The following is a 26,406-nucleotide window of genomic DNA, read 5'->3' as shown; positions in this document are numbered from 1 at the left end:
GGCCCCTCCCCGCTGCACCTGCCAGCGCCCCCACCTTACCTCCCCCCTCCCCCTCCCCGCCCCCACCTTCCAGCGAAATCTGACCGGAGCCAGATGAGCTGGTTGACTTAGCTTGCCAAGAAGGATCTTTCCAAAGGGGGGGGAGGGGTACGGGGTGAGTGGGTGGGCTCCTTTCCTTTATCCCTCCTCTCCTTTTTTTACATTCGGGTTTGGAGGTCATCTCGGCGGCTCGGGGGCTGCCCCTAAAAAAGGAGGAAGGGGCAAACATTTGCAAGAAAAAAAGAGAAGGAACCGCAGAGCTCTGATTCTTTTCTTTCTTTTTTTTTCCTCCCCGGCTGGGAGGGGCGGGGGGGATTGAGTTGAAATTTTGCTTCTCCACCGCTCCTCCCTCTCCTCCTCCCTCCCTCCCTCCCCCCCCCCCTTTTCCTAGCTGTCAAGCGGCGGCTCTTGCGCTCCAACCTTAGTAGCAGCTGCAGCCTCCGGAAAAGGCTGGCTGTCTAGAGAGAGAGTGAGCAGGCGGGCCGGTTTTTGGAGACGGGAGGTGAGGATCTTCTCCACCCGGGCCTCAGACGCTTCTCGGAGGAGAGGGGCGTCTCTCCTTCGTCTCTCCAGAGAGAGGGGGGACGCCTCCTACCTCTTGCGGGGCGGGGGACACCAAGCGCCGGCGGATGGGTTTGAGGGACCCTCTTGGCGTGGAAGGCTCCGGCAAAGCGGCTGGCCAGCTCTGGGGGCGCCCGGGGGCCGAACGCCAAGCTGCTGCTTTGGTGGGGGGGCGCTCCGCTAGCACGTTGGGGAGGGGGCGCAGAACTGCTGCGGCTGCTTTGACCTCCCGCCCCTCCCTCGTGAATTAAAGCCCCCCCTCAATATCCTGGGGCGCCCCGAAGACTTTTTTTTCCTTTTTTTTTTCTTTGCTTGCTCTTGACTCCCCAACAGGACCAAAGGCAACCGATGCTGCGTTGGCCAACTGGGAAGCGGCGGCGACCCGTTTGGAAGGGCTGATCGGCCGGGGGGGGGGAGTTTGGCTCCGGAGCCCCTTCTCTCCTTCCTTCCTTCCTTCGATTTGTTTTGTGTATTTTTTTTTCGTGCCAAAGGAGAAAACGGCGGCCAAAGAAGGCCGGCAAGGAATTAATTCCGGCCTTTCTCGCGAGATGGACGGAACGCGGCAGCCGGAGAGGAAGGCGACTGGATTGTGAATCAAAGAAGAGAGGAGGGAGGAGGGGGAAAGAAAAGAATCAACGCTTGCCCCCCACCCAAAATAAGCGAACCCCCCCCCCTGCCTCGCTTCTCCCGCTCTCCGAGCCCAGCCTGCTGAATTGAGCCCCCTCTGGTCGCTTCTCCAGCTTGCCTTGGGAGGGAAGCCCCCCGCCCCAATTTCCCGGAGCCATGAAGCTGATCTTGGTGCGCAAATTCCGCGTCCTCATCCTGCTGGTTTTCCTGGTGGCCTGCACTCTGCACATCCTCATCGACCTCTTGCCCAAGCTAGAGAAGCGAGCCGCGGGGTCGGAAGCCGGGGCGGCGGACGCCAGCCCCGGCTGCTCTTGCTCTCACACCGCAGCAGCAGCAGCAGCAGCTGCCCAGCCGGGGGAAGAGCGACGCGGCTGGCCCAAGGAACCTCCGCCGCCGTCTTCCTTGGAGCCGGAGCCTCCGCCGGCTGCAGCGCAGGAGGAGCCCGGGAGAGCTCAAGCCGGCGCCTCGGAGGCGGCCGCGGCCGCCGCGGGCTGGCCTAGCAAGCACACGCTGCGGCTCTTGCAGGATTTCAGCAGCGAGCCCAGCTCCAACCTCAGCTCGCGCTCCGGGGAGAAAGGCAACGCCGAGCGGAGAGGAGGAGAGGCGCCGCCGCCGCCGCGAAGCTTCAGCACCACCGGGGCGCTCCGCGCGAAAGGGAAAACGAGAGCAAACGACAGGCTGCAGAACGAGCCCCACTCGCCGCCTTTGCTGCCGCTTTACCGGGAGGAGGAGGAGGAAGATGAAGAAGGAGCCGCGGCGGCGGCGGTGGGGCCCGCGGGCACCGGTTCCCGCCTGGCCGCGCTCTTCGCCCACCCGCTCTACCAGCTGGCAGTGCCCCCGCTGGACGAGGCTGACCTCTTGTTCAACGTCAACAGCGACATCCGATTTAACCCCAAGGCGGTGGAGAATCCCGAGTGGTGAGTGAGTGAGGGGGAGGCAAAGATAAGATTGGGGGAAAGGGAAGGACGAGAAGGGGGGGGGAAACTAGCTTTGCAAGACGGGCATGGCACGCCCTGCTTGGCATCTTAGGCCGGGTTCACACGACCAGCTAAACCTCGGTTGGGATCTTTGTAGGGCTCGCACAAGCCAGAATAGAGAATCCAGCGGTTGCTGGGTGGTGGAGCAGACTTTAGGGTAAGGGTGATACTCTTGTGTATCATCCATCCCAAGTTGTGGTGAGTCTTCGGATGTTGTCTTGTGTGAATGTAAACTCTCCCGGGGTCATCCACCAAGGTGGATGACCCCGGGAGCCAGTTGGCCATTGGCCATTGTTTATTGATTTTTTAATTGATTTTATTTCGTCGAGCATGAATTAGAGAACAGATATAAGTCTAGGCGTGATTATGAATACATGAAATGGATGCGAATACAAGGGAATATTAGAGTAGGAACACTGGTGCACTTATGCACGCTTCTTCCAGACCTCTTAGGAATGGGGTGAGGTCCACGGAAGACGATCTAAGGTTCAAGTTTTGGAGGCTTGGGGCTTTAATGTGATGGGAACCCAGAAAATGATAGCTTATCCACTAAGATGGATGCTGTTGTGTGTGAAGCCTAGATGTGTGTTTGATGAGTTGACGTATCTCAACCCAAATGGGTGGCTCTTTGCCTTGTGCAAATCCCCCACGCCGTGGCAGGTCATTCCCTTAAAGGCTGAAGACATCCGTGGTCCTGCGGCAACCCCCGACTCAACATATATAGTGACCTACTTATGGCCAGGTTGATGTTTTTGGGAGCTCCGCAGCTCCAAAACTACAATTGATTCAGTAAACCGTGCTCTTTGGACTTTTGAAGGATATCCTAAGCTTAAAGCCAAGTTTAGCTCAAGGGGAGTGGGAGCAGGAACCCACCCCACCCCTCCCCACCCCAAAGTCTCCTTCCTCACATAATGGAGATGTTCCTTCTGAAGGACGAAGCGGTGCTGATGTTGAATGGCTGACATTGATGTTGGGTGGCCCGTTGGCCTTTTAAAAAAACCCACAAATGCAGAATAATTGGCTTTCGGGGGGGGGGGTGTCTTCCACTACCCCTGCGGATTATCAAATTGGAATGTTCTTCTTTTTCTACCTTTCTTTTTTTCCCCTCCCACCTTCCTCCTGGGAAGAAACAGAACAGAGGCATGGATGAGCTGAGCCCCCCCCGCCCCCTCCCGCTTAAAAAAAAAAAACTATTGAGAACCAGAGGAGGGAAGGCTAGTAAGAAAGCACCTTGCTTCTCTCCTCTTCGTGCTGCATTTAAGATTTTTTTTAAATAGCAGAAGCTATTGCTTGGATGGATCATTTCCCCCCCCCTATAAAACCTCAGTGGGGGGGGTTGCTTTATACAAGAAAGCTGTAGCTCTCCCATCCCCCGACCACTGAAAGAGAGAGAGGACGATTGCTTCGAGTTGGCTCACACACCCCTCTCCCCCCCCTCTCAACCTCACACATATCTGCTAGTCGTTCCTGACTCTAGGGGGCGGTGCTCATCTCCGTTTCAAAGCTGAAGAGCCAGCGCTGTCCGAAGACGTCTCTGTGGTCATGTGGCCGGCATGACTAAACACCGAAGGCGCACGGAACGCTGTTCCCTTCCCACCAAAGGTGGTTCCTATTTTTTCTACCTGCATTTTTTTTAACGTGCTTTCGAACTGCTAGGTTGGCAGAAGCTGGGACAAGTCACGGGAGCTCACTGCGTTACACGGCGCTAGGGATTCGAACCGCCGAACTGCCAACCTTTCTGCTCAGCGTCTTAGCCACTGAGCCACCGTGGCCTATTGCCAGCTATAGGAGGGAAAAAATCAGAATATTCTCTATCCGCTTTCAGGCCAATGGTCTCCCCAATCTTAATTTGAAAAAAAAAAAAAAAGGTCTGAAAATGTTCTCCATTTTCTAAACCAGTGGTTCTCAATCTGTGGGTTGGGACCCCCTTGGGGGGGTCGAACGACCTTTTCACAGGGGTCACCTAAGACCATTGGAAAACACATAATTTCGAAAAAATACGGAAAACATAAAATAATTTTATGGTTGGGGGTTCACCACAACATGAGGAACTGTATTAAAGGGTCGCGGCATTAGGAAGGTTGAGCCCCCCCTGCTCTAAACCTTCCATTCCCAAAAGCAGGAACAAAAAAAAACAGAGATAATAAAGTGTTTCTTTTTAGCCCATCCCAGGTTCTCTCTTACGATCGTTTGTGGTTGTATAATCTCCACCTCACCCTTTCTAAAAGTACAGCATCTCATTAAATGACCACAGTTTTTATGACAGGATCTTGTTGACGTCACCTTCCAAGATAAAAGGGATGTAAAAGGGAGAGGAGGGGGAAAAAAACACCCCAGTTTTCCTTTTATGACTTATTTTCTCCCAAAAGTTCCATAAAAAACATCAGCAGCCCTGATGTGAAGGTATAATCAACAAAGTTGACTTCTTAAAAATATCTGGTGAGCTTCTGGAGCTACTTTTGGCTTGGATTCAGGCAACCTGCCGAGATATGACGGGTTTTCCCATGCTGTGCGAATCCAGCATTTGGAGAGTGGGCACAACCGTGCATGACCCCCCCTGCACTCCCCCCGCTTTTGGCACGTGAACCAAAAAAAGTTCGCCACCCCTGGCCTAGGTCATAAGGCAGCATTCAGAAGACCTTGGCTGAGCTTGGAAAGGAAATCAGGGTTGGATATTCTTAATTCCTGGATGGAATCACTAGGATGTTTCTAGCCTAGCAAACTAGACTAGAAGATTGAAAAGCATTTCTTAGTATTGGCAAAGTATTGGACCAGTGGTGGATTCCTACCAGTTTGGACCGGTTTGCCCAAGCTGTTAGTGGTTTGGCGGCCTTCAAAGGGATCTCCGATGTGATTGTCCATCCGAGGCTGCCCCCTTCCTTCAATAACCTTAATAACAACAGGATTGTACACGTCAGTTTCTCCTTCTCACTGGGGACCGACCGTCTCTTATTATTTATGAATGGAAATGCATAGATCGCTTTTTGAACGAGAGGTTCAGCAGAGCAGACTGCAAAACATGAAGATCTCGGCGTTTAAAATATTTAAACACTTTTCCTCCCCAACTACAAGGGAACCCCCCAAAAAAGAGAGAGAGGAGAGAGAGAAAGTCAAAGAAAAAATGCTCTCCTTCATCTCTGTCTTGGCCCAAATGGTTTGTTCATTCATAAAAATGGAGAATATGTTTGTCTCCAAAGGGACACGGTGGCTCAGTGGCTAAGACGCTGAGTTTGTCAATCAGAAAGGTTGGCAGTTCGCCGGTTCGAATCCCTAGCGCTGTGTAAGGGAGTGAGCTCCCGTGACTTGTTCCAGCTTCTGCCAACCTAGCAGTTCGAAAGCAGGTAAAAAATGCAAGTAGAAAAATAAGAACCACCTTTGGTGGGAAGTTAAAAGCGTTCCGTGCGTCTTCGGCGTTTAGTCATGCCGGCCACATGACCACGGAGACGTCTTCTGACAGCGCCGGCTGTTTGGCTTTGAAACAGAGTTGAGCACCGCCCCCTAGCGTTGGGAACGACTAGCACATATGTGTGAGGAGAACTTGTACTTTTAAGCAACCAAACTGTTTTTTTTTTCAAGGCTGTTTTTTCCCCCATTCCAATGTCCAAAATGTTGACTTTGGAAAGGAGCGAAATAAATATTATTGGAAAGAGAAAATGCCCTTTTTAAAAACTTTTCAACTCGTTGGACTTCTTGTTAGTCACCCCAGATAGACTTCCAAAGTCACTCCACTTTTGTAAACCTCAGAACGGGGGGGGGGGGGGGGGGCTGAGATAGATTTCTTCTGAGCTTGGCCCCACCAACGTTGTTTGACGATAGGTCTCAAGTTCTCCAGCTAGGAATGGAAAGGAAGTTGGTGGGTCGGTGACTCAAATGTTCTGCCTTATGAAAAAGGCCTTTCAGAAAGGAGGCCAAAGATAACTTCTTAGTTCCATCACGTCCTAAAAGATCTTTAAAGGGGAGACACATCTGGCTTAAAGAAATAATTAATCACCCCCCCCCCCCAAAAAAAAAGTTCACAGGCATAATAAAGGTGGCCACCTATTGAAGAAAGCTCTCTGGTTTTAGCTGGTGGTACAGGGACGCAGTGGCTCAGTGGCTGTATTTACAATGATTTTAGCATCCTGAGGTCATGTGACTTCCATTTATGCCCTACCTCAGGGGTATCCAAACTTGGGAATTCTGGGAGTTGAAGTCCACAAGTCTTAAAGTTCCCAAGTTTGGACACCCCTGCCCTACTTAAATGGCTTCCGGCAAGTTAAGTCAGTGGGAAATCTGGACTCACTTAAAGGCCTGCATGATTTACTTAACAACTGCAGTGATTCCCAGGAGTGGATTCTGGCTACTGCCGGTATGCTCGGGGACGCATCATGCACGCATGTGCGGTACTGAAAAAACCAAAATGGCGGCAGCACCAACGGCACGGTGGAGAGAATTGGTTGGGAGCGTGAGTTGGGAGTTACTACCTACTGGGCTGAAAGGAAGGAACCCACCTTGGGTGCTTCTCTTAATCATGGCAGAAAAGGTCTTAGAATTGGATGTGACTCACTTAACAACCACCTTGCTTAACATATGAAGATACGACTAAAACATATGAAGAACGGTTGCAGGAACTGGGTATGTCTACTTTAATGAAAAGAAGGACTAGGGGAGACATGATAGCAGTGTTCCAATATCTCAGGGGCTGCCACAAAGAAGAGGGAGTCAAGCTATTCTTCAAAGCACCTGAGGGTAGAACAAGAAGCAATGGGTGGAAACTAATCAAGGAGAGAAGCAACTTAGAACTGAGGAGAAACTTCCTGACAGTTAAAACAATTAATCAGTGGAGCAGCTTGCCTCCAGAAGTTGTGAATGCCCCAACACTGGAAGTCTTTAAGAAGATGTTGGATAGCCATTTGTCTGAAATGGTATAGGGTTTCCTGCCTAGGCAGGGGGTTGGACTAGAAGACCTCCAAGGTCCCTTCCAACTCCACTATTGTATTGTATTGTATTATTGTATTAACAATGGATATACTTGGTCTCCTTTGTAGTCGTAAGTCAAGTGTGGATGTGGAGCTCTAGCCTCACAATAGGAGATTGATCCTAGGTAGAGACGGGTATTTCTCTCTCTGGGCACAATGAGAAATCTGTCTGCTGAATAAAACGCCCCATTGGCGACAGGAAGGGCATCTGGCCAATAAACACTCAGCTTCCTTCAGTGGCCCCAACTCCTACCACGTAAGGGATTACGGGGTCATTGAAAAGAAGATGATTGATGGTCGTAAGTCGAGGATTACTTATACCGATAAAGCTAGGGTGTCTAGCTTCTGGCAATTCCTACCAGTTCAATGCTGCTTTTTTTAAAATCCTCTCTCTCTCTCTCTCTCTCTCTCTCTCTCTCTCTCTCTCTCTCCTCTCTCTCTCTCCCTCCCTCCCTCCCTCCCTCCCTCCCTCCCTCCCTCCCGAAATATTGCAAGGCAGAAATATGGCAAGCCCAAAGGGACAGTTCTGCCCATGTTTCCTCTGAAATAAATGCTATCGGAAGTTTAGTCTCGGAAAAAGAGGTGAAAAAAAGAGAGTCTATTCTTGTTATTTACTGATTCAGGCAAATTCGTTGCAACCTTGAGATGGCAGCTGCTAGGCTATGAAAAAATAGGACAGTGACCATGATACCGGTGGAGGTGGCGATTTGTTTCTGTTTGATTTCAGAATCCTAATAATCTAATCATATGTAAATGGCTTAGGGGACACGGTGGCTGGGTGGCTAAGAGGCTGAGCTTGTCGATCAGAAAGGTCAGCAGTTCGGCGGTTCGAATCCCTAGTGCTGCGTGACGGAGTGAGCTCCCGTGACTTGTCCCAGCTTCTTACAACCTAGCAGTTCGAAAGCACGTTAAAAAATGCAAGTAGAAAAATAGGAACCACCTTTGGTGGGAAGGTAGCGGCGTTCCGGGCGCCTTCGGCGTTGAGTCATGCCGACCACATGACCACGGAGACGTCTTCGGACAGCGCTGGCTCTTTGGCTTTGAAACGGAGATAAGCACCGCCCCCTAAAGTCGGGAACGACTAGCATGTATGTGCGAGGGGAACCTTTATCTTTACCTATGTAAATGGCTTAGCAGTCGGCGTGTCTGTTGGAGACCTGTCCATCATTCTGTATTTATAGGCAGCTGGTCTGATAAAATCGAATAGAAGAGGAAGCCTTTGGATTTAATGAAGGCCCAGCAGATTTTTCGTTTTCCCTTAACTTTGGAGTACAAAATTGTATTTTGTTTTGTGCCTCTTTGGTGCCTGCTTCTTGAGGCTGTTGTTGATATGTTCCTTCGGGTTTATCTTGATTCATGATGACATTTCCTTGGCGAGACGTTCAGAAGAGGAGAAACGCTTTGCTTTCCTTCTTCCCAGGGCTGAGAGAGAAGAAGATTGGTCCATAATCCACCAGTGGCTTTCTGCTTAAGGCAGGATTAGAATTTGGGTCTCCCTGTTCTTAATCGAGCATCTGTAACCACTAGAGAAACTGGTTCTCATTTCCTAAGGCTGCATCCTAAATAATAAATGTTGAAATAAATGAGGGGGCCAGCAAGATTTACAGATAGTCCTCGTCTTATGAGCATTTGGATCAGAATTTCCATTATCAGACAAGGTGGTTATTAAGTCAGCTGTGCCAGGGAAGGGAAGGAAGGAAAGAAGGAGAGGGGAGGGATGAAAAGAGGAAGCAAGGAAGAAAAGGGGGGGGAGGAAAGAAGAAAGGAAGGGAGGTAGAGATGACAGAAGAAAGGAAGGGGGAGAGAGGGAGGAAGGAATAGAGGAGAGAGGGAGGGAAGAAGTAAGGGGGAGATGAAGGAAGAATGGAAGGGGAGTTAGGGAGGGAGGGATGAAAAAAGGAAGATGGGGTAGGGAGGAAGGAAGTAAGGAAGAGGGAGGGAGGAATGGGAGGGGGAGGGAGGAAGTAAGGAGAGATGAAGAAAGAAAGGGGAAGGAGGGAGGGAAGGAAGGAGAGGGGTGAAGAGTGGAAGGAAGGATGAAAGAAAGGGGGAGGGAGGGATGAAGGAAGAAAGGAAGGGAGGTAGAGATGACGGAAGAAAGGAAGGGGGAGAGAGGAAGGAAGGAAGGAAGAGGGAGGGAGGAATAGGAGAGGGAGGGAGGGAAGAAGGAAGGGGGAGATGAAGGAAGAAAGGAAGAGGGAAGGAGGAATGGGAGGGGGAGGGAGGAAATAAGGGGAGATGAAGGAGGAAAGGAAGGGGAAGGGAGGGAGGGAGGGAGGGATGTGACCACACGGCCTTCCTGCAGCACTCCATGCTTATAGTCGTATCCTTAAGTCAAGCTTCCCTATTCCGAAGCAAAGTACCTCCAAATAGCAGGGAGAAAAGGCCATAAGAGTTTAACGTTTAGCTTACTCCACCATCACTCTTCGAAGAAAAGATAGCTGGCCTGGATCCTTCCTTTGGCTCTGTCCTTTCAGCCGCTTGTCAATCTCTCCTTTGTTCCTTGCGTCCAAATCTTATTGGATGCGTTGGGGGAAGGGAGTCCCTGCCCTTCCGTGGGGCAGCCTAGAGTTAAAGCGATAGTAGCTCGCCTCCTTTAAAAGATCGGATGCAAAGACCGGCCATTGTCTGCTGTTTATTTTAAGCCTTCGGCTGCTTTTCTAAAACGAGCAGAAAAAAAAGACTGCATCCCTAGCGCTGCGTAACGGCGTGAGCTCCCGTGACTTGTCCCAGCTTCTGCCAACCTAGCAGTTCGAAAGGGTGTGAAAAATGCAAGTAGAAAAATAGGAACCACCTTTGGTGGGAACAGCGTTCCGTGCGCCTTTGGCTTTGAGTCATGCCAGCCACAAGACCACGGAGACGTCTTTGGACAGCGCTGGCTCTTCAGCTTTGAAACGGAGATGAGCACCGCCCCCTAGAGACGGGAACAGCTAGCACATATGTGCGAGGGGAACCTTTACCTTTACCAGAAGCATGATATCAATCAATCCAGTGATGTCAAACTAGGGTTGCTTGGGGCAATGTGGCCACCACCTTCTCTACCTGATGTAACTTCCAAGTCACCTCCAAATATCTCTTGTGATATTTGGGAGTTGTTTCATCCCACTCCCCCATAGTGTTGATGACACGCTCCATCCGGTTGTGGTACTTGTCAGTTCCTATAGCTACTTTGGAGTTTTCCAACACAATGCCATTAAAATTCCAGAACTAACCAACTGAACTCTTGTCCCCAAATATACATAGGTAAAAATGAGTAGGAGGAAGGACAAGAACAGTCAAATATTAACTCCCCCTTGCAAACAGGGGGTAAGGTTTCAAAGGTCTCCTTTGTTTTAAAGAAAGAAGGCGCAGGGATTGCTTAAGTTTGTGGCTAAATTCATATCCCAGCCGGAAAAAACCAGCATTTTGCAAAACCAGAAAACGGCTTTCAGATTTAGCAGGTTTCAGCTCTGTTAAATCGGAGACATTTTCTGGTTTTGCAAACTGTGCTGTGCCTTCAATTAGATCAGCAGGTCTTTGCAAAGAGTAGCTTAAGCCACTGAAGAAGACGATGAGGAACTTAACCAACGTGAAGTCTCTCACCCAACTTACCAATAAAGGAGAGTATTTGCTGCACAGGGTTGAAATGAGGGCTCCTTGGTGCTCTCTGAGCCTGGTGGTTTCCTTGCAGACCTTTCATAACCCAACTAGGGAACATCATCAGTGCTAGAAGGGAGTGGGATTTGTGGAGTGCGGAAGGAGGAGGAGAATTGGGAGGTCCTTGGTGCTCTTTGAGCTTGATAGTTTTCTTGCAGACGTTTCATTACCAAACTAGGAAACGACATCAGTGCTGGTCCTGGCAATCAAGCTCAGAGAACACCAAGGACCTTTCAGTCAACTTAGTCTGTTGTGGGAACACATCTGCTACTAGCTTACCTGAAGGGGTTCCTCTCGTGATGGGAATTGAGTCAGAATTTCTGAGTTCTCCAGGGTACCATTGAGGTCGGTTGTCTAGGTTGTTAGAAGCTTCCGTCTTAGTGTAAACATACACAGAGATAGAAAGAGGTAGAGGTAGAGGTAGAGGTAGAGGTAGAGAGAGGAGAGAGGAGAGAGAGAGAGAGAGAGAGAGAGAGAGAGAGAGAGAGAGAGAGAGAGAGAGAGAGAGAGAGAGAGAGAGAGAGAGAGAGAGAGAGAGAGAGAGAGAGAGAGAGAGAGAGAGATTTGGACTGCTCTGCCCTTGGCCTGCTTTCAAATATGAACGGTGGATTTTTGACAGAACCATTCACTCTTCCTAAGAAACTGAGACTCTTCTGTTTATATAGTCGCTTTCCAACATGCTTACAGTTTCTTGGCAGGGCAAGAAGCAGCTGGGATGGCGAGATGCTTGTTCATCTTTTCAATAAGGAGAAATGCGAGCCATGAGGCTCTGAAACGATTTCACGAGGACTTCCTCCTCCTTGTGGATGAAGGGACCTTAGTCTGGGGGCAACTGCTTATTTCTTCCTTGGGTTCCTCTTCTTAACGCCAGTTTAATCCCTTATGGGATGATCCCCATCTAGGTTTAGCAAGAGATCATTTCCTGCAGGTCCTCTAGCAATTATTTCTTGATATTTTAAGGTGGTGTCCAAGCGTACGGCTTCTTCTGAACTGAAGCTGAACTTCATTAGATTGCAAATGGGAATGGCGCAAGTTGTAAATAAGTAAGCAATGTTCTCCCTGTTCATTGAGAGGAAATAGAGATGATCAAATTGTGGTGATGGATGGTCGCTAAAGGTCAACTAGGCCAACCTTCAACCTAGATGGGCATCAAAACCATTTTTCAACCCTCCATGAGAAGGGACTGTGTTCTTAAAAACTCAAGCGGTGGAGAAGCCTTCATAGCAGTGTGACTGCCTCTGAAGGACATCTGCTGGGAGATTAATGGGCTTCCTTGTGGAGTTGGTCGAAGGTCCTATGTAGTGGTTGCAGTGCAGCAGAAGTGCTGGTCCACAATGAACAAATCAGCACCAGCAATTTAGGTCAAATAGATCAACGTTTCTCAATCTTGGCAACTTGAAGGTGAAGATGTCAACTCCCAGAATTCAGTTTTGGACATCCACCCATCTTCAAGATGCCAAGGTTGAGAAACAGCAGGATAGACCATGGTGGGCTGAGGAATTCTGGGAATGGACGCCCACCCATCTTCCAAGGTTGCCAAAGTTGAGAAACAGTGAGCTATAGACCATGGTTGGCTGAGGAATCCTGGGAATGGACATCCACCCATCTTCCAAGGTTGAGAAACAGTGAGATAGACCATGGATGGATGAGGAATCCTGGGAATGGACATCCACCCATCTTCCAAGGTTGAGAAACAGTGAGATAGACCATGGATGGATGAGGAATCCTGGGAATGGACGTCCACCCATCTTCCAAGGTTGAGAAACAGTGAGATAGACCATGGATGGATGAGGAATCCTGGGAATGGACGTCCACCCATCTTCCAAGGTTGAGAAACAGTGAGATAGACCATGGATGGATGAGGAATCCTGGGAATGGACATCCACCCATCTTCCAAGGTTGAGAAACAGTGAGATAGACCATGGATGGATGAGGAATCCTGGGAATGGACGTCTACCCATTTTCCAAGGTTGCCAAGGTTGAGAAACAGTGAGGTTGATCTTGGTCTCTCTTGAACCCGGGCTATCTCTTGGGTTCCTAATGTAGAGAAGAATGCCACTTGACCTATTTGGAACATCATACTAGGTTGGCATGGGTGTCCCCAAAGAATTGCAAAATCCATTGCTGGCCCGTAAACAAAACCTAACCTTCTCTATTGTATCTCTCTCTCTCTCGTTTGTTTTCGGCAGGCAAAACGAAGGCAATGAAGATGAGGACTTCCTACCCACGGGGGAAACGTCTGTCGATTCCTACCCAAATTGGCTCAAATTCCACATTGGCATTAACCGGTACGAGCTGTATTCCAGGCACAACCCAGCGATTGGCACCTTGCTTCACGATTTGGCTACCCAGAAAATCACCAGCGTTGGTAGGTTGCAGCTCAAATTACTGCTGCCATCTGTGTGTGGGTGCAGCTGTGTCTTCTCTGGCCTGGCTTGGGAGATGCTTCTTTGGCATGAGTTGTATTTGACCATTGGCGACGTTTATATCTATTGTTATGATATTTAGAGTCTTGTTTTAATGCCCTGCCTCATCCACCTTGGCCCTTAAGCTCCACCCAGGTCCTCTGGCCACACCCCTTTGCAATGCAACCGTTGACTTGCTCCTTCTGGTCTTAGAACTTCATTCAGACACAGGGTTGACCTACAAAGGGGGGGTCTCCAAACTTGGCAACTTTAAGACGTGTGGACTTCAGCTCCCAGCATTCCTCAGCCAGTTGCAGAAGCCACGAAGTTCAAGATCAACTTCTCCCAATTTGATAGTAGATTGAAATTTGGGAGGGTTAGAACACGTTTCTGTCCCTTGTGAGACCCTCTTTTTCCCCCCTTTTACTTACTTACTTATTTGTTTCATTCGGCACGACTCTCTTCAAAGATTTAATTAGAAACCTTCAAGGTTTCAACCGAAGGCGAGGCAGGCTCGGCTCAAGGAAAGGTGAGGTGCGTTTTGCGCCTCTAATTACCAGGACTGGAGTACAGAAATGACCATAGTTAGCCATTTTCTTCCTGCAAATGAAAATTTGCATCTCTAATAATGCCACCTTCGGTGCGCCAACAGGCTCCTTAATTAGAAACCCTGCGTGGCGCACAGCTCCAAGACGCAACTTGTTAGTAATTCCAGCCGCTCCTTTTTCCTTATTCAAGTGAGGAGGAAGCTCACCCTTTGATTTCTAAGGAATGGCATTGTCTCCAAGTCTTCTTTTATCTTCCTTCCTGGCCAGAATGAGACCAACAATGGAATCAGTTCATTTCTAACTTCCTCAGTACTTTCCGGTTGGGGGGATCATTTAATTTTTTTTAAAAAAGGACTGCAGAGTTATGGAAAGGATGAGGATTTTGAAGAGACCATTAGGCAGATTAACAGAGTTGGAAGAGACCTTGTAAGTCATCTAGTCCAACTTGTCTAAAAAATAGGCACCACCTTTGGTGGGAAGGGAACAGCGCTCCGTGCTCCTTCAGCGTTGAGTCATGCCGGCCACATGACCACGGAGACGTCTTCGGATAGCGCTGGCTCTTCGGCTTTGAAACGGAGGTGAGCCCTAGAGTTCCCCCTAGAGTCGGGAACGACTAGCACATGTGCGAGGGGAACCTTTACCTTTAACAGTTCTTGCATAAGAAGAGTTTAATCGTAATTCTCTCCTTGCGGTTCGTCTTTTCTAGATGCGGAAAGCGTTTGGCAGGAGAAGTAGAGAAACACGATTGGTTTCTGCTTCTGATCTGAATCTGAGATCTTCTGAATGATAAACTCAGCACGTCCCAAAGGTGTGTTTTCTTCAAGAGGCAACTGAGCTTTCTTTGTTTTTCCTTCATCTCGCTTCTCATCCAAGAAGCTTCTTCAGCTTCTGACTGAATGCTGGGGGATGGAAGGATTTATATTCCTTTCGGTCATCTGGTCGTTTGCACTCTTTTGGAGAGTCGTCGAGGCCACTTGGAGGTTTATCTGTGCCCTCAGGGTCACCTGAATGGCGCAAAATGGGGGTGGAACCTTCTTGGAACTGTTGAAAGGACCGTGGTGTAGACTGGATAGATGATGTTGCATCCCTCCTCCTCTGTTGAAAGAGGGCTGTCCAATTTCATTGTATGCATGATGTACAACGACAACGAAGGCTATACTAATTTGGACATCAATGGCCTTGTTGACCCCTCTTCTTTCAAACCAGCGGCCCTCTCTGTCCAAACTGTGGACTTTGCTGTCTTCCGAAGAGCGGCCTGTGTCTTTGAAAGGCAGATGAACTGCTGAATCTAGTCCTGGTGGGTTTATTCTCCTATGTTGAGCCACACGTTTAGGAAGTGGCTGTTTTGTTTCCCCAATGCATAGACCTACACATGGCTCACGCACTTGTACTGCATATAATGAATGAAGGCAAATAATGGATAATGTTGCAGGATTCACCCTGGGTCGGTCCACACCCTTTTGCACTACTCCGATGACCCTGAGGACAGAGATAAACTTCCAAGTGGCCTCAACGACTCTCTAAAAAAGAATGCAAACGACCAGCTCTGTCTACAAGGAGCATAAATCCTTCCATTCCCCATCCAGTCAGAACTGAGGAAGCTCCTTTGAATGAGAAGCAAACTGTCTTCAAGGAAAAACACCTTTGGGACAACTGGGATCTGGAGGACTGAGAGCCTCCATAGACAGATAAATTAGGCATTTTACACACACATCTCTTCTTTGCCCTCTTCCACCCAACTCTTCCCCGAGAGTTGAACTAGGATCCAGATACAGGTCAGACCCACTCTCGTGTTTTCGTCTCAGTTCACAAGTCAAGCCGGAGTTTGATTCGATTTGAAAACTTGATGAGAGAGAGAAGTAAAGCGTTCTTTGAGACTGTCAAAATTGATTGAAAGGCATTTATTCCAACCCGTTTATCAGACTTTTCTGTTAGGATTTGATGCAGGGTAGAAGGGAAATGGGCTTTAAATCACATCTTCGAGTTGAAACATTGCACGTTCTGGAGTCTAATGGTTTTATGAGCACCGGAGTTAGTGGTCCACCATCCATCCCACCCACCCTTTTCCCTTTGCATAAAAGCGAAACCATAGGGTGCAATTATTTCCCTTTAAAAATGCGAAGCCTATTGGATGGAAGGCAACCCTTGAAAAAGCAAAAAAATGAAGGAAATAAATACAGTCACATGCTGACAATGAGCCGAATAAATTTTAAATTTTGCGGACCGTCGTCCGAATAAATATGATGGATGGATGGATGGATGGATTTTTTTCTGATTGATTCCACTTTCCTTAGATTAGGAAGGGAGTGGAAAGGTCTTGAAATTGCTGAGAAACATCGGGATATAAAACTCAATTTGTCAGGGGCCCCGCCCCACTTTTTTTTGAGATTTTGAATCCGATTCTGCACCTCCTTCAGGACAAGAAGCAACGGATGGAAACTAATCAAGGAGAGAAACAACTTAGAACGAAGGAGAAATCTCCTGACAATGAGAACAATTAACCAGTGGAATGACATTCCCTGCAGAAGTTGTGAATGCCCCAACACTGGGGGTTTTTAAGAAGAGATTGGACAAGCATTTGTCTGAAGTGATGTAGGGTTTCCTGCCTGAGCAGGGGGTTGGACTAGAAGATCTCCAAGGTCCCTTCTGTTAGTCTATTCATTTGATTTTAAATCTTGAACTTTATGCTAATCTGGATGCTCATTCTCTGTCTCTCTCTCTCTCCTTCTCTCTCTCTTTCCCTCTCTCCTTCTCTTCCTCTCCCTCACTCGCTCTCTCCCTCACTCCTCTCTTTCTCTCCCTCCCTCCCTCTCTCCTATCTTTCTCTCCCTCTCCCTCCCTCCCTCTCTCCCTCGCTCCTCTCTTTCTCTCCTCTCTCCTTCTCTCCCTCTCCCTCCCTCTCTCCTTCTCTTTCTCTCCTTCTCTCTCTCCCTCCCTCTCTCCTTCTCTCCCTCTCCCTCCCTTCCTCTCTTTCCATCGCTCCTTCTCTCCCTCTCCCTCCCTCCCTCTCTCAACACACACACAAACATACAAACACACACACTCAAACCTTTAGAGTCCCCCAGTATGTATGCTTAACTCGGGCTAAAGATTATCCAGGATTGTTTAAGCAATCCTGAAAGCCCATAAAGATGCAAATGATGCCTTTAATCTGTAGGCATCTCAGCAACCCCTGTGGCCAAGTGGATGGGAAAGAGGGAGGAGGTGAGGCCACCTCACACAAAGATCAACCAAAGCAAAAGACAAAAAACCACCAAGATCAGGCGAATCCCCTTGACCCCATCAAACTCTGCAGAGGAAACGTCACCCCTGGTTAATAAGAAGGAGTCTGAATTCCGGCTGACTTTTCACCTTTATTTCTTTCGGCTGCAAAGAACGCTGGGAGAGTTTCAGCATGCACGCCCTGGAGTGTTTTCCACAACTCTCAGCTGGGTTGTGAGCTGAGCCTTTCATTATATTCTGCTCCCCTGCCCTGGCTTGCATTCTCCCTTGACTCATCTGCCCGCTCACACTTCCCAGATCGCGCGGGTTCAATTGAGAGATCCAACTTAGAACGGAGGAGAAATGTCTTTTAATGGTGAGAGCCATTAGCCAGTGGAACAGCTTACCATCAGACGCTGTGGGCGCTCCAACACTGGAGGTTTTTAAGAGGAGTCTGGACAGCCACTTGACGGGGCTCAGCAAACTGCAGCTCTGGAGCCTCATGTGGCTCTTTCATCCTTCTGCTGCAGCTCCCTGTCACCAGTCAGTGCCACAATTTTGGGAGGAGTTTCCGTCTTGGGGAGGGTGGGGGAAGCACGGCACGCCAGGAGAAGACTCTCATGTAAGGGGCGGGTTTTCCGGTCAGCTCCAAAATTGATAGGGCTTTTGGTTGGGGAAGGTAGAGGAAAAGGGACGCCGTACTAGGAGGAGACTCTATGGTGGGGGAACTGGACTTCCAGTTGGTAGCGGAAAAGGGATGCTGCGCTAGGAGGAGACTCTATGGTGGGGGAACTGGACTCCCAGTTGATAGAGGAAACAGGCACAGGCACCACTCTGGCAGAGGCACCACGGGCTGGTCCTTCACTGTTTCCAGGGAGCCCCACGGGCCAGATCTAAGCACCCCATGGACTGGATACGGTCCCCGGGCCTTGAGTTTGACACCATGGTCTAGGCTCTCCTGTTTAAGTAGCGGGTGGGACCAGAAGACCTCCAAGATCCCCTCCAACTCTATTATTTTATATTATTCTGTATTATCTTAGCTACTGTATTTTCCGGAGTATAAGACACACCTTTTTCCCTCAAAAAAGTGGGTGAAAATCTGGGTGACCACTTTTGGCATTCCAAAACCCTGCCCCTTCACAAAAATGGCCATGCATAGCCTTTAGGAGGCTTCCAGAGTGCTCCTGGGGGCTGGGGAGGGCAGAAATGAGTGGCAAACGGGCCATTTGTTGCTCATTTCTGCCCTCCACAGCCCCCAGGAGCACTCTATAAGCCTCTTAAAGGCTATGCATGCAATCTTTTGGACAAAAAACGGGCTCGTTTTTGAGAAGAATGGGTCGTTTTTGCTCATTTTTGGAGAGGCCTACCTCCCCCAGGAGCACTATGCAAGCCTCCTAAAGACTATCCATGCCTTTTCTTGGGTGGGAAAAGAGCCCGTTTTCATGAAAAACGGGCCATTTTGGGGAGGTTTGCAGAGTGCAAAAAACTTTTTTTAAAAATTTTCCTCTTCAAAACCTCGGTGCGTCTTATACTCCGAAAAATATGGTATATAACCCCTTTTGACCTGGAAAAGTTTCCACCTTTTATATAAGGTGACACAAGCATTCCTATTTTTATTAGGTTGCACGTAGGCACCTTAACGAGTTTCTGATGCTAATTTATGACCGTAATTTGTGCCTTAGGTGGTTTTTCTTTTAGGACTCTTGTCGGTTTATTTTCGGCTTTCAAGCTTAGCGATTTTAGCTGGCTTTCAATTCTGATTCGCCTCTGATTTGGCTTCTCTCTCTCTTAAGTATCCCCAGAGGACACGAAGCTACTTGGGTAGATGGTAGCACGAAAGCAATCCATTCCTTTCCTGGAGAAAGGGGCAGGGTCGGTTACTGGGTGAATGATAATGGGCCCAACTCTTTGGGAGGCCCCGTTTGATGGATGACCCCAAAGTGCTTAACACAGCAAATAAAAATAAATCAGAATATATGATCCCGCTTGGCTGCAGGCGTGAAAACATCCCCAACTGTTAGGTTCCTAAGAGTTTCTGCACAATAATAGCTCAGCTGTGACAGTGCCAGTCTTCCCAGAATGTGCCAGTTTAGCACCATTCCTGAGTCTTTGGTGAAACATCTCCATGATCCTTCAATCCTTCAGGTGTTGGGGCCCGCCAGTGGCCAGAGGAGCTGGCAGTAGATTCGGAGAGTGAGGAGCAGTTTGGCACAAATCAAAAGGGGATTGCAGCAAGATTCTAACAGCCATTGTGTAATGATGGCCTCTCAGGTTTTCTAATAGAATAACAGAGTTGGAAGGGACCTTGGAGGTCTTCTGGTCCAATCCCCTGCTCAAGCAGGAAACCCTATACTGTTTAACAGAATAAGAGAGTTGGAAGGGACCTTGGAGGTTTTCTTAGTCCATGTTGTGGCTTACCAGCAGCCAGTGGAGATGGCAGGGGATTCGGACAGGGAGGAGGTTGGGGAGAAACCTGGGCCAGTCCTGGGGTCTGGGGAAGGCTCTGATGAGGGCTCTGTGTCAGAGGCAGAGAGGGGGCCTGAGCCATCTGACAGCTATCAGCTGCCTTCGGAGTCGGACATCAGTGGGGCAGAAGAACAGCTGGAGCCTGTTCCCAGTATGTGCATGCACAGAGCTGCCAAGAGAAGGGAACAGCTAAGGAGTAAAGGCACAGATGGACGGTGAATGGCCCCTCCCATAGGGAATAAGGAGGAGCAAAAAGAGAGTGGAGTTTGCAGGAGACAATTAGTTCCATTCATTAGGGTGAAGATCTGTCCTTGACTTCTTGCCAAGGAATTGCTGCTACAGCATGGAGTTTGGAAGATTTTGCCCTCCCCGGGCTCTGGAAGCTTTTCTCGAGCCTCTGAGAGGGCAAAAAAGGCCTCCCCAGGCTTTGGAGGCTCTCTGGAGGTCGGAAACCCTAACCTGAACTTCTGGTAGGTCAGTTCTTTGCCCTCCCCGAGCCTTTGCACATGGCCTGCACTTACCTGCATCCAAAATGGGTCTCAAGGGGACTCTTGGGAGGAATGGGCAGGGCCAGCCAGAAGTGGGATTTGGGGGTTCTCCAAACTGCACAGAATCTTAGCTAGAGGTTCTCCCGAACCCTTGCGAACCCCCAGAAGCCCACCCCTGGTGTTCGGTTCTCAGGAAGCTTTGGGCAGGTACCTGGAGCTGCCACTGGGGTGGACACCCCCGCCCCTCTCTCCCTCTCTCCTCTCCCAAACTTTGCTGCCTGTTCAGTCAACTCAGGTTGAAAACATTTCCCGAGAAGGCTAGAGACATGTCATAGCAGCTCCACCCCGCCGAGTGGGCTCGATCATGTTTTTTTAATGTCTAATCTATTTTTGTGCACGTCTCCGGGATGAAGGCAGAACCGAGCAAGGGCTCTGAGCAACTGTGAAGTTGGCACAGAGAACTCCGAGCAAAACCTTAGCAAACTCCCAGGAGTTGTTGTTTTCTTTCAAAAATAAAAAAAAGAAAGAGAAACAAAAAAGAACAGCGGTGTGTTTGCCTAACCTTAAGCGCCCTCTGAAAAAATTAGCCTATTCGGCATATCGGCTTAATCTAATATGGGAAAGCACCAGCCTCCTTCCAGGCGGTTTCCACACAGATTGCTGGACGGCCCTTTAATTTCTAATTATTTAGGATAAATTGAGTAAAATGTGAGAGAAAGCTGGATCAGCAAAAAATACCCAAAGCTGGAAGTTCTTTCTCTGGATTTTTTTTTTCCTGGAGCAGAAGAGTAACTGAATGGACTAAATTTGCATAACATTTTGTAGCGGGGGGGGGGGGGAGATTACACTAGAAGGAGTAATTAAAGGAATGTATAGCTAATAGCTCCAGTTTGAGGGTGAGATAAAATGGGCAAAAAGGAGAGGAGGTGAAGTCTAAGATCCAACCTAGAATTAGGGAGAAAATTCCTAATCATGAAAACAGTTAATCAGTGGAATAGCTTTCCTACCAGTGTTATGGGGGGCCCCATCAATAGATGTCTTCAAGATTAGACTGGACGACCATTTGACTGGGATGGTATAAGAGGTCCTGCCTTGAGCAGGGGGTTGGAGTAGATGACCTTTGAGGTCCCTTCCACCCCTATGATTCTAGGTTCTAGGATTGCTTCCTTCCCCCTTTCCATACCAGGCTGAAATAAAAGCCAACACATTCATGTTTAAGATGATATAGATATACAGATGTAGATATATTCTTCTTTTATCCTGATTGCAGCATAAATAAACATACCTCCGCAGATGGCTATTTTTTAAGTTAATGTGGCTAGGTGTCAGCCAAGCCATATGGTGCAGCTTTATGGATTTCCTTTTTCCTGAAATTTTCCTCCTCTTTTCCTTCCCTAGCCATGAAGTCGGGAGGCACCCAACTTAAACTCATCATGACATTCCAGAATTACGGACAGGCCTTGTTCAAGCCAATGAAGTAAGTTGGGAATCTGTCTGTCTGTCTCTCTGTCTGTCTCTCTGCCTGTCTGCCTGTCCGTCATATGAAATTACTTGAGAAGCCTCTCTGGCTATGAAAATGACCAACGGTGGACAACCACGAATTTGGATCCACCAAAAATGGAAGATAGTAGCCCACGAATATATTCATTGGGTATATTTTTTCTTTCCGAACTTGAAATGCAACTGCTGGGGGAACCCATCTGGATCTGACCGTGCCGTTTGAAAGTGGACTTGGTGAATTACGGCTGTAATTTGAAGTTTGCAACATGCCCATTGTAGTCCATTTCTGAAACAAAGCTCGGATTCCTGGAAATGCAGAGAGGGCAGCAGAAGGAAGCATGTTGAGAAATGAAGGCGGTGGGCTGTTCTCGCTTCTGATTGCTCCCCAAGGGAGATTCTCCTTCCAAATTAGAGGGTTAGCATAGCAATCAAGGAGCAGGGAGGGAGGGACGAAGCATGGCATGGTTAGGTAGGCTTGGCAGGGGAGGGAGGGAGGGAACGAGGAAGGGAGGAAGGAAGGAAAAGGAGAGAGAAAGGAGAGAGGGGAAGAGAAAAAGGATGGAGGGAGGGAAAGATAGAGAAAGGTTGGGAGGGAGGGAAAGAGAAAAAGGATGGATGGAGGGAGGAGAAGATGGAGAAGGGAGGGAGGGGAAGATAAAGGAAAGAGGGAGGGAAGGGGAGGGAGGAAACAGATAGAGAAAGAAGGGAGGGGGAAATAGAAAAAGGAGGGAGGGAGGGAAAGAAAAAGGAGGGAGGAAAGGAAGGAAGGAGAAGATAGAGAAGGGAGGGAGGGGAAGATAGAGAAAGGGAAGAGGGAGGGAAGAGGAAGGAAGGAAACAGAGAAAGGAGGGAGGGGAAGATAGAAAAAGGAGGGAGGGAGGAAGGGAAAGAGAAAAAAGAGAGAGGGAAGAAGAAAGGAAAATACAGAATGGAGGGAGGGAGGGAAGGAAAAGATAGAGAAAAGAGGAAGGGAGAAGAAGATAGAGAGAGGAGGGAAGAAAGAAAGAAAGAAAGAAAGAAAGAAAGAAAGAAAGAAAGAAAGAAAGAAAGAAAGAAAGAAAAAAAAAGAAAGAAAAGAGGCAGTGTTTTAGCAAAGTCACTTAAGGCTCCCGAAGGCTTAACGGAGCCATTCAGAACTGGCATTAGTCATCGCCGGAATAATAAGCTTGTTCCCGGGCTTTGTTTCTGCTGCAGCAGAACAAAATTATTATTTCCTTTTAAGTGCTTCGGCAGAACTCGGGAGGGGGAAAGAGAAGCGGCGTTTGAGCCCCTCGTTAATATTCCATCTCCTGTGCCCAATAATAGGTGAATTTGTTTCCTTGCCCCAAAGCGACGAAACTCAAAGGGAAAAAAACACACACCATACCATTCATAGGGAAATTCCTAATCCTTACAAAAGAAAAACCCCACCCCAAAAAATACTAGGATTGAGACAAGATGGAAGGATGTTGCATTTCCCCAGTCGCAGACCCATCTCAAAAGTGGTTAAAAGTCCCCTAGAAGAGAGGGCTTGCAGGGAAGGAGAGAATGCTTCTGGGCTGGGCGTCTGAGCTCCAAGCTTGGCAATTTTGTCACCATCCGAGGAGGCATCATCAGTGGTGTTTTGAAGTGGGCTCGTCTGTCCGAGCACTGGCCTTTAATAAACCTTTTTGCACGATGCAAATTAGCGTGGTTCTTTGTTTGGCAGTTGGAAGGGACCTTGGAGGTCTTCTAATCCAGCACCCTGCTCAAGCAGGAGGACCTATACCATTTCAACCTTCAAATAGATCCCAGAAACATCGGCTTGGTCATTCTTTATCCCAAAAAGGAAAGGAAAGAGATGCTGTTCCATTCCGTATTTCTAAACCAGATATATTATTATTCTGCTCCTTCGTATCTTCTGGGCCACATCCCTCCCACACAAAGCCAAGAAAAGACAAACAAATTATTGCATGGAGGTTTAGGATGTGCCTTCCTTCCACCACAGCCCAGGAAGCGGTCATCTTTATAACACGCCAAGTTTATTTATACACTTCCATCCCTTCCCACCAACTTTTCTCCAGAGGAGAGATGGAGTAGTACATGTACTGAATAGGCTGAAAAGTGCTAGGTTCCTACTATTTTTTAAAATATATATTTTTTATTATTTACATATAAGTGTATTGAACACAGTGTGATTGTCCCGGCATGCAATACTGCATTCAGTTCTGGTCGCCACGATGTAAAAAAGATGTGGAGACTCTAGAAAGAGTGCAGAGAAGAGCAACAAAGATGATTAGGGGACTGGAGACTAAAACATATGAAGAACGGTTGCAGGAACTGGGTATGTTTAGCTTAAGAGAAAGAAGGACTAAGGGAGACATGATAGCAGTCTTCCAATGTCTCAGGGGTTGCCACCAAGAAGAGGGAGTCAAGCTATTCTCCAAGGCACCTGAGGACAGAACAAGAAGCAATGGGTGGAAACTAATCAAGGAGAGAAGCAACTTAGAACTGAGGAGAAACTTCCTGACAGTGAGAACAATTAATCAGTGGAACAGCTTGCCTCCAGAAGTTGTGAATGCCCCAACACTGGAAGTCTTTAAGAAGATGTTGGATAGCCATTTGTCTGGAACGGTTTAGGGTTTCCTGCCTAGGCAGGGGGTTGGACTAGAAGACCTCCAAGGTCCCTTCCAACTCTACTATTGTATTGTATTATTGTATTTCGCCTGCCATGAAAACCAAAGTGAAAACAAATGACATATATGCTACTTAAACAGTGCCAAAAGGTAAAGGTTCCCCTCGCACATATGTGCTAGTCGTTCCCAACTCTAAGGGGCGCTGCTCATCTCCGTTTCAAAGCCAAAGAGCCAGCGCTGTCCAAAGATGTCTCCTTGGTCATCTGGCCGGCATGACTCAATGCCAAAGGCGCACGGAACGCCGTTCCCTTCCCAACAAAGGTGGTTCCTAATTTTCTACTGGCATTTTTTGCGTGCTTTCGAACTGCTAGGTTGGCAAAAGCTGGGACAGGTAACAGGAGCTCGCTCCATTACATGATGCTAGGGATTCGAACCGCCGAACTGCCTACCTTTCTGATTGACAAACTCAGCGTCTTAGCCACTGAGCCACCACATCCTATAAACAGCGCTAGTGTTGTGCAATTATTTTTGATCATCATATTCATTCTAATATCACAAGGCATATATAGTATCTCATTCCAGGTCCCCCTACCCTAATTTTTTCGTATTCCGACTTCCACCTCATGCTTTTAACCATTGATAGAATCTGTTCCATGTGTCATAATATTCTGTCTCTCCTTTGTCTTTTATTTTTAACGTTAGTCTATCCATTTCTGCACAGGCTAGTATCTTCCTTATTATCTCCTACTCTGAAGGGGTCTTTTCACTCCTCCATTGCTGTGCGTACATCATTCCTGCTGCGGTCAGGGTGTGTAACATTAGGTATATTGTTCCTTTATCATAGCCACTATTCCAGCTACTCTTGTGTTGAAGACTTCAGTTGATGTTCTCCTGGCCGCAGGAGAACACCTGGACACCGAAATTGGGTCTGGATGAAACCCAAGATTGTTGTTCTTCTCGCTTTGCGCATCCATGCTGCTCAAATTAATTTCGTCTCTTAGCCACTGAGCAATTCTAGATTTTATTGTGATAACGTGGATGCTTTGGGCTTTCTTGACGCCTCTCCTGGTTGGGAGGAACAGTCTTTGGGCTTTGTCATTCCTTCCTCAAGGGCTCCAAGCAACCATTTAGCTATCTGCTTGATGGGTTTTGTGAGCCTTGGTGGGGTGGAAATGTTTTGTTTTTCCATAAATAGCTGATGGCACAATAATGATCACATTAGGAGTTTAATTGGTTGGACTACGGATGTTGGAGGAAGTATCTCCTACCTAAGGTCTTGTTTACGGCCACCCAGGAGAGTTGTGTGTGTGTGTGTGTGTTTTCATGAATTCTTTTCAACAAACAAGGCACAAATCAAAAGGGGATTGCAGCAAGATTCTAACAGCCATTGTGTAATGATGGCCTCTCGGGTTTTCTAACAGAATAACCGAGTTGGAAGAGACCTTGGAGGTCTTCTGGTCCAATCCCCTGCTCAAGCAGGAAACCCTATATCGTTTAACAGAATAAGAGAGTTGGAAGGGACCTTGGAGGTTTTCTTAGTCCATGTTGTGGCTCGCCAGCAGCCAGTGGAGCTGGCAGCGGATTCGGACAGGGAGGTGGTTGGGAGGAAGATGGGCCAGTCCTGGAGTCGGGGGAAGGCTCTGAGGAGGGCTTTGCATCAGAGGCAGAGAGATGGCCAGGGCCATCTGACAGTTATCAGCTGCCTTCGGAGTCAGACATCAGTGAGGCAGAGGAACAGCTGGAGCCTGTTCCCAGAGTGCGCATGCGCAGAGTGCCCAGAGGAAGGGAACAGCTAAAGAACAGCGGTCGACTTGGGAGTAAGTCCACAGGAGGACAATGAATGGCCCCTCCCAGAGGAATAAAAGAGGGGTGAAAGGGGAGTGGAGTTTGCAGGAGACAATTAGTTCCCTTAATTGATTCGTGACTCTCCGAGACTCCTTGCCAAGTTTTGCAGAGATCAGCCTGGCAGCTCTCCAAGCCAGAGAAGGTCTGTGACTGTAAATCCTCCCTTGAAAGACTTTGCTGGATGCAAAGGAACAGAATGCACAGTCAATTAATAAAAGGGGTTTTTGTTGGGCAAGGAGTTTGCTTCAGGCTCTTGGGAAGCCTCGGTCAAAAGAGTCCAACTCTCTGCTCGACTAGGAAAGCCTGTACCATTTCAAACAAATAGTTGTCTGAAATTTATCTGAAAGGGTATAGGATCTTCTCCTTGAGGAAAGGGTTGGCCTAGAAGACTTCCAAGGTCCCTTCCAACTCTGTCACTCTGTTGTTCAGTTCTCCTGGTCCTTCTCCACAGCCTCGCCCACATTGGACCCATCTGCTTCTTGCCTCTGTAGGACATTATTTACTCTCAGCCCACATCTCCTCCTTTCAAGCTCTTGACCATCTCCTCATTTCCGTTGCTTA

The 26,406-nt window shown here is 48.3% G+C and overlaps 1 protein-coding gene across 1 annotated transcript in view; it reads left to right on the top strand.

Moving 5' to 3' along the window:
* The first annotated feature begins 221 nt into the window (after positions 1-221).
* The window catches only part of FAM20C (FAM20C golgi associated secretory pathway kinase), a 39,043-nt gene continuing 12,858 nt past the window's right edge, over positions 222-26,406 (top strand). Inside the window, exons 1-3 of the mRNA XM_081965490.1 lie at positions 222-2,144; positions 12,988-13,166; positions 21,305-21,383. Coding sequence (XP_081821616.1) covers positions 1,384-2,144; positions 12,988-13,166; positions 21,305-21,383 — 1,019 coding nt within the window. The 5' untranslated portion in view covers positions 222-1,383. The remainder of the gene's footprint in view (positions 2,145-12,987; positions 13,167-21,304; positions 21,384-26,406) is intronic.

Source organism: Natrix helvetica (assembly GCF_964273705.1).
Source record: "Natrix helvetica genome assembly, chromosome: 13".
NCBI lineage: Eukaryota > Metazoa > Chordata > Lepidosauria > Squamata > Natricidae > Natrix > Natrix helvetica.
Note: the sequence above shows the minus strand (reverse complement) of the source record. Positions and strands in the feature narration are given on the sequence as shown.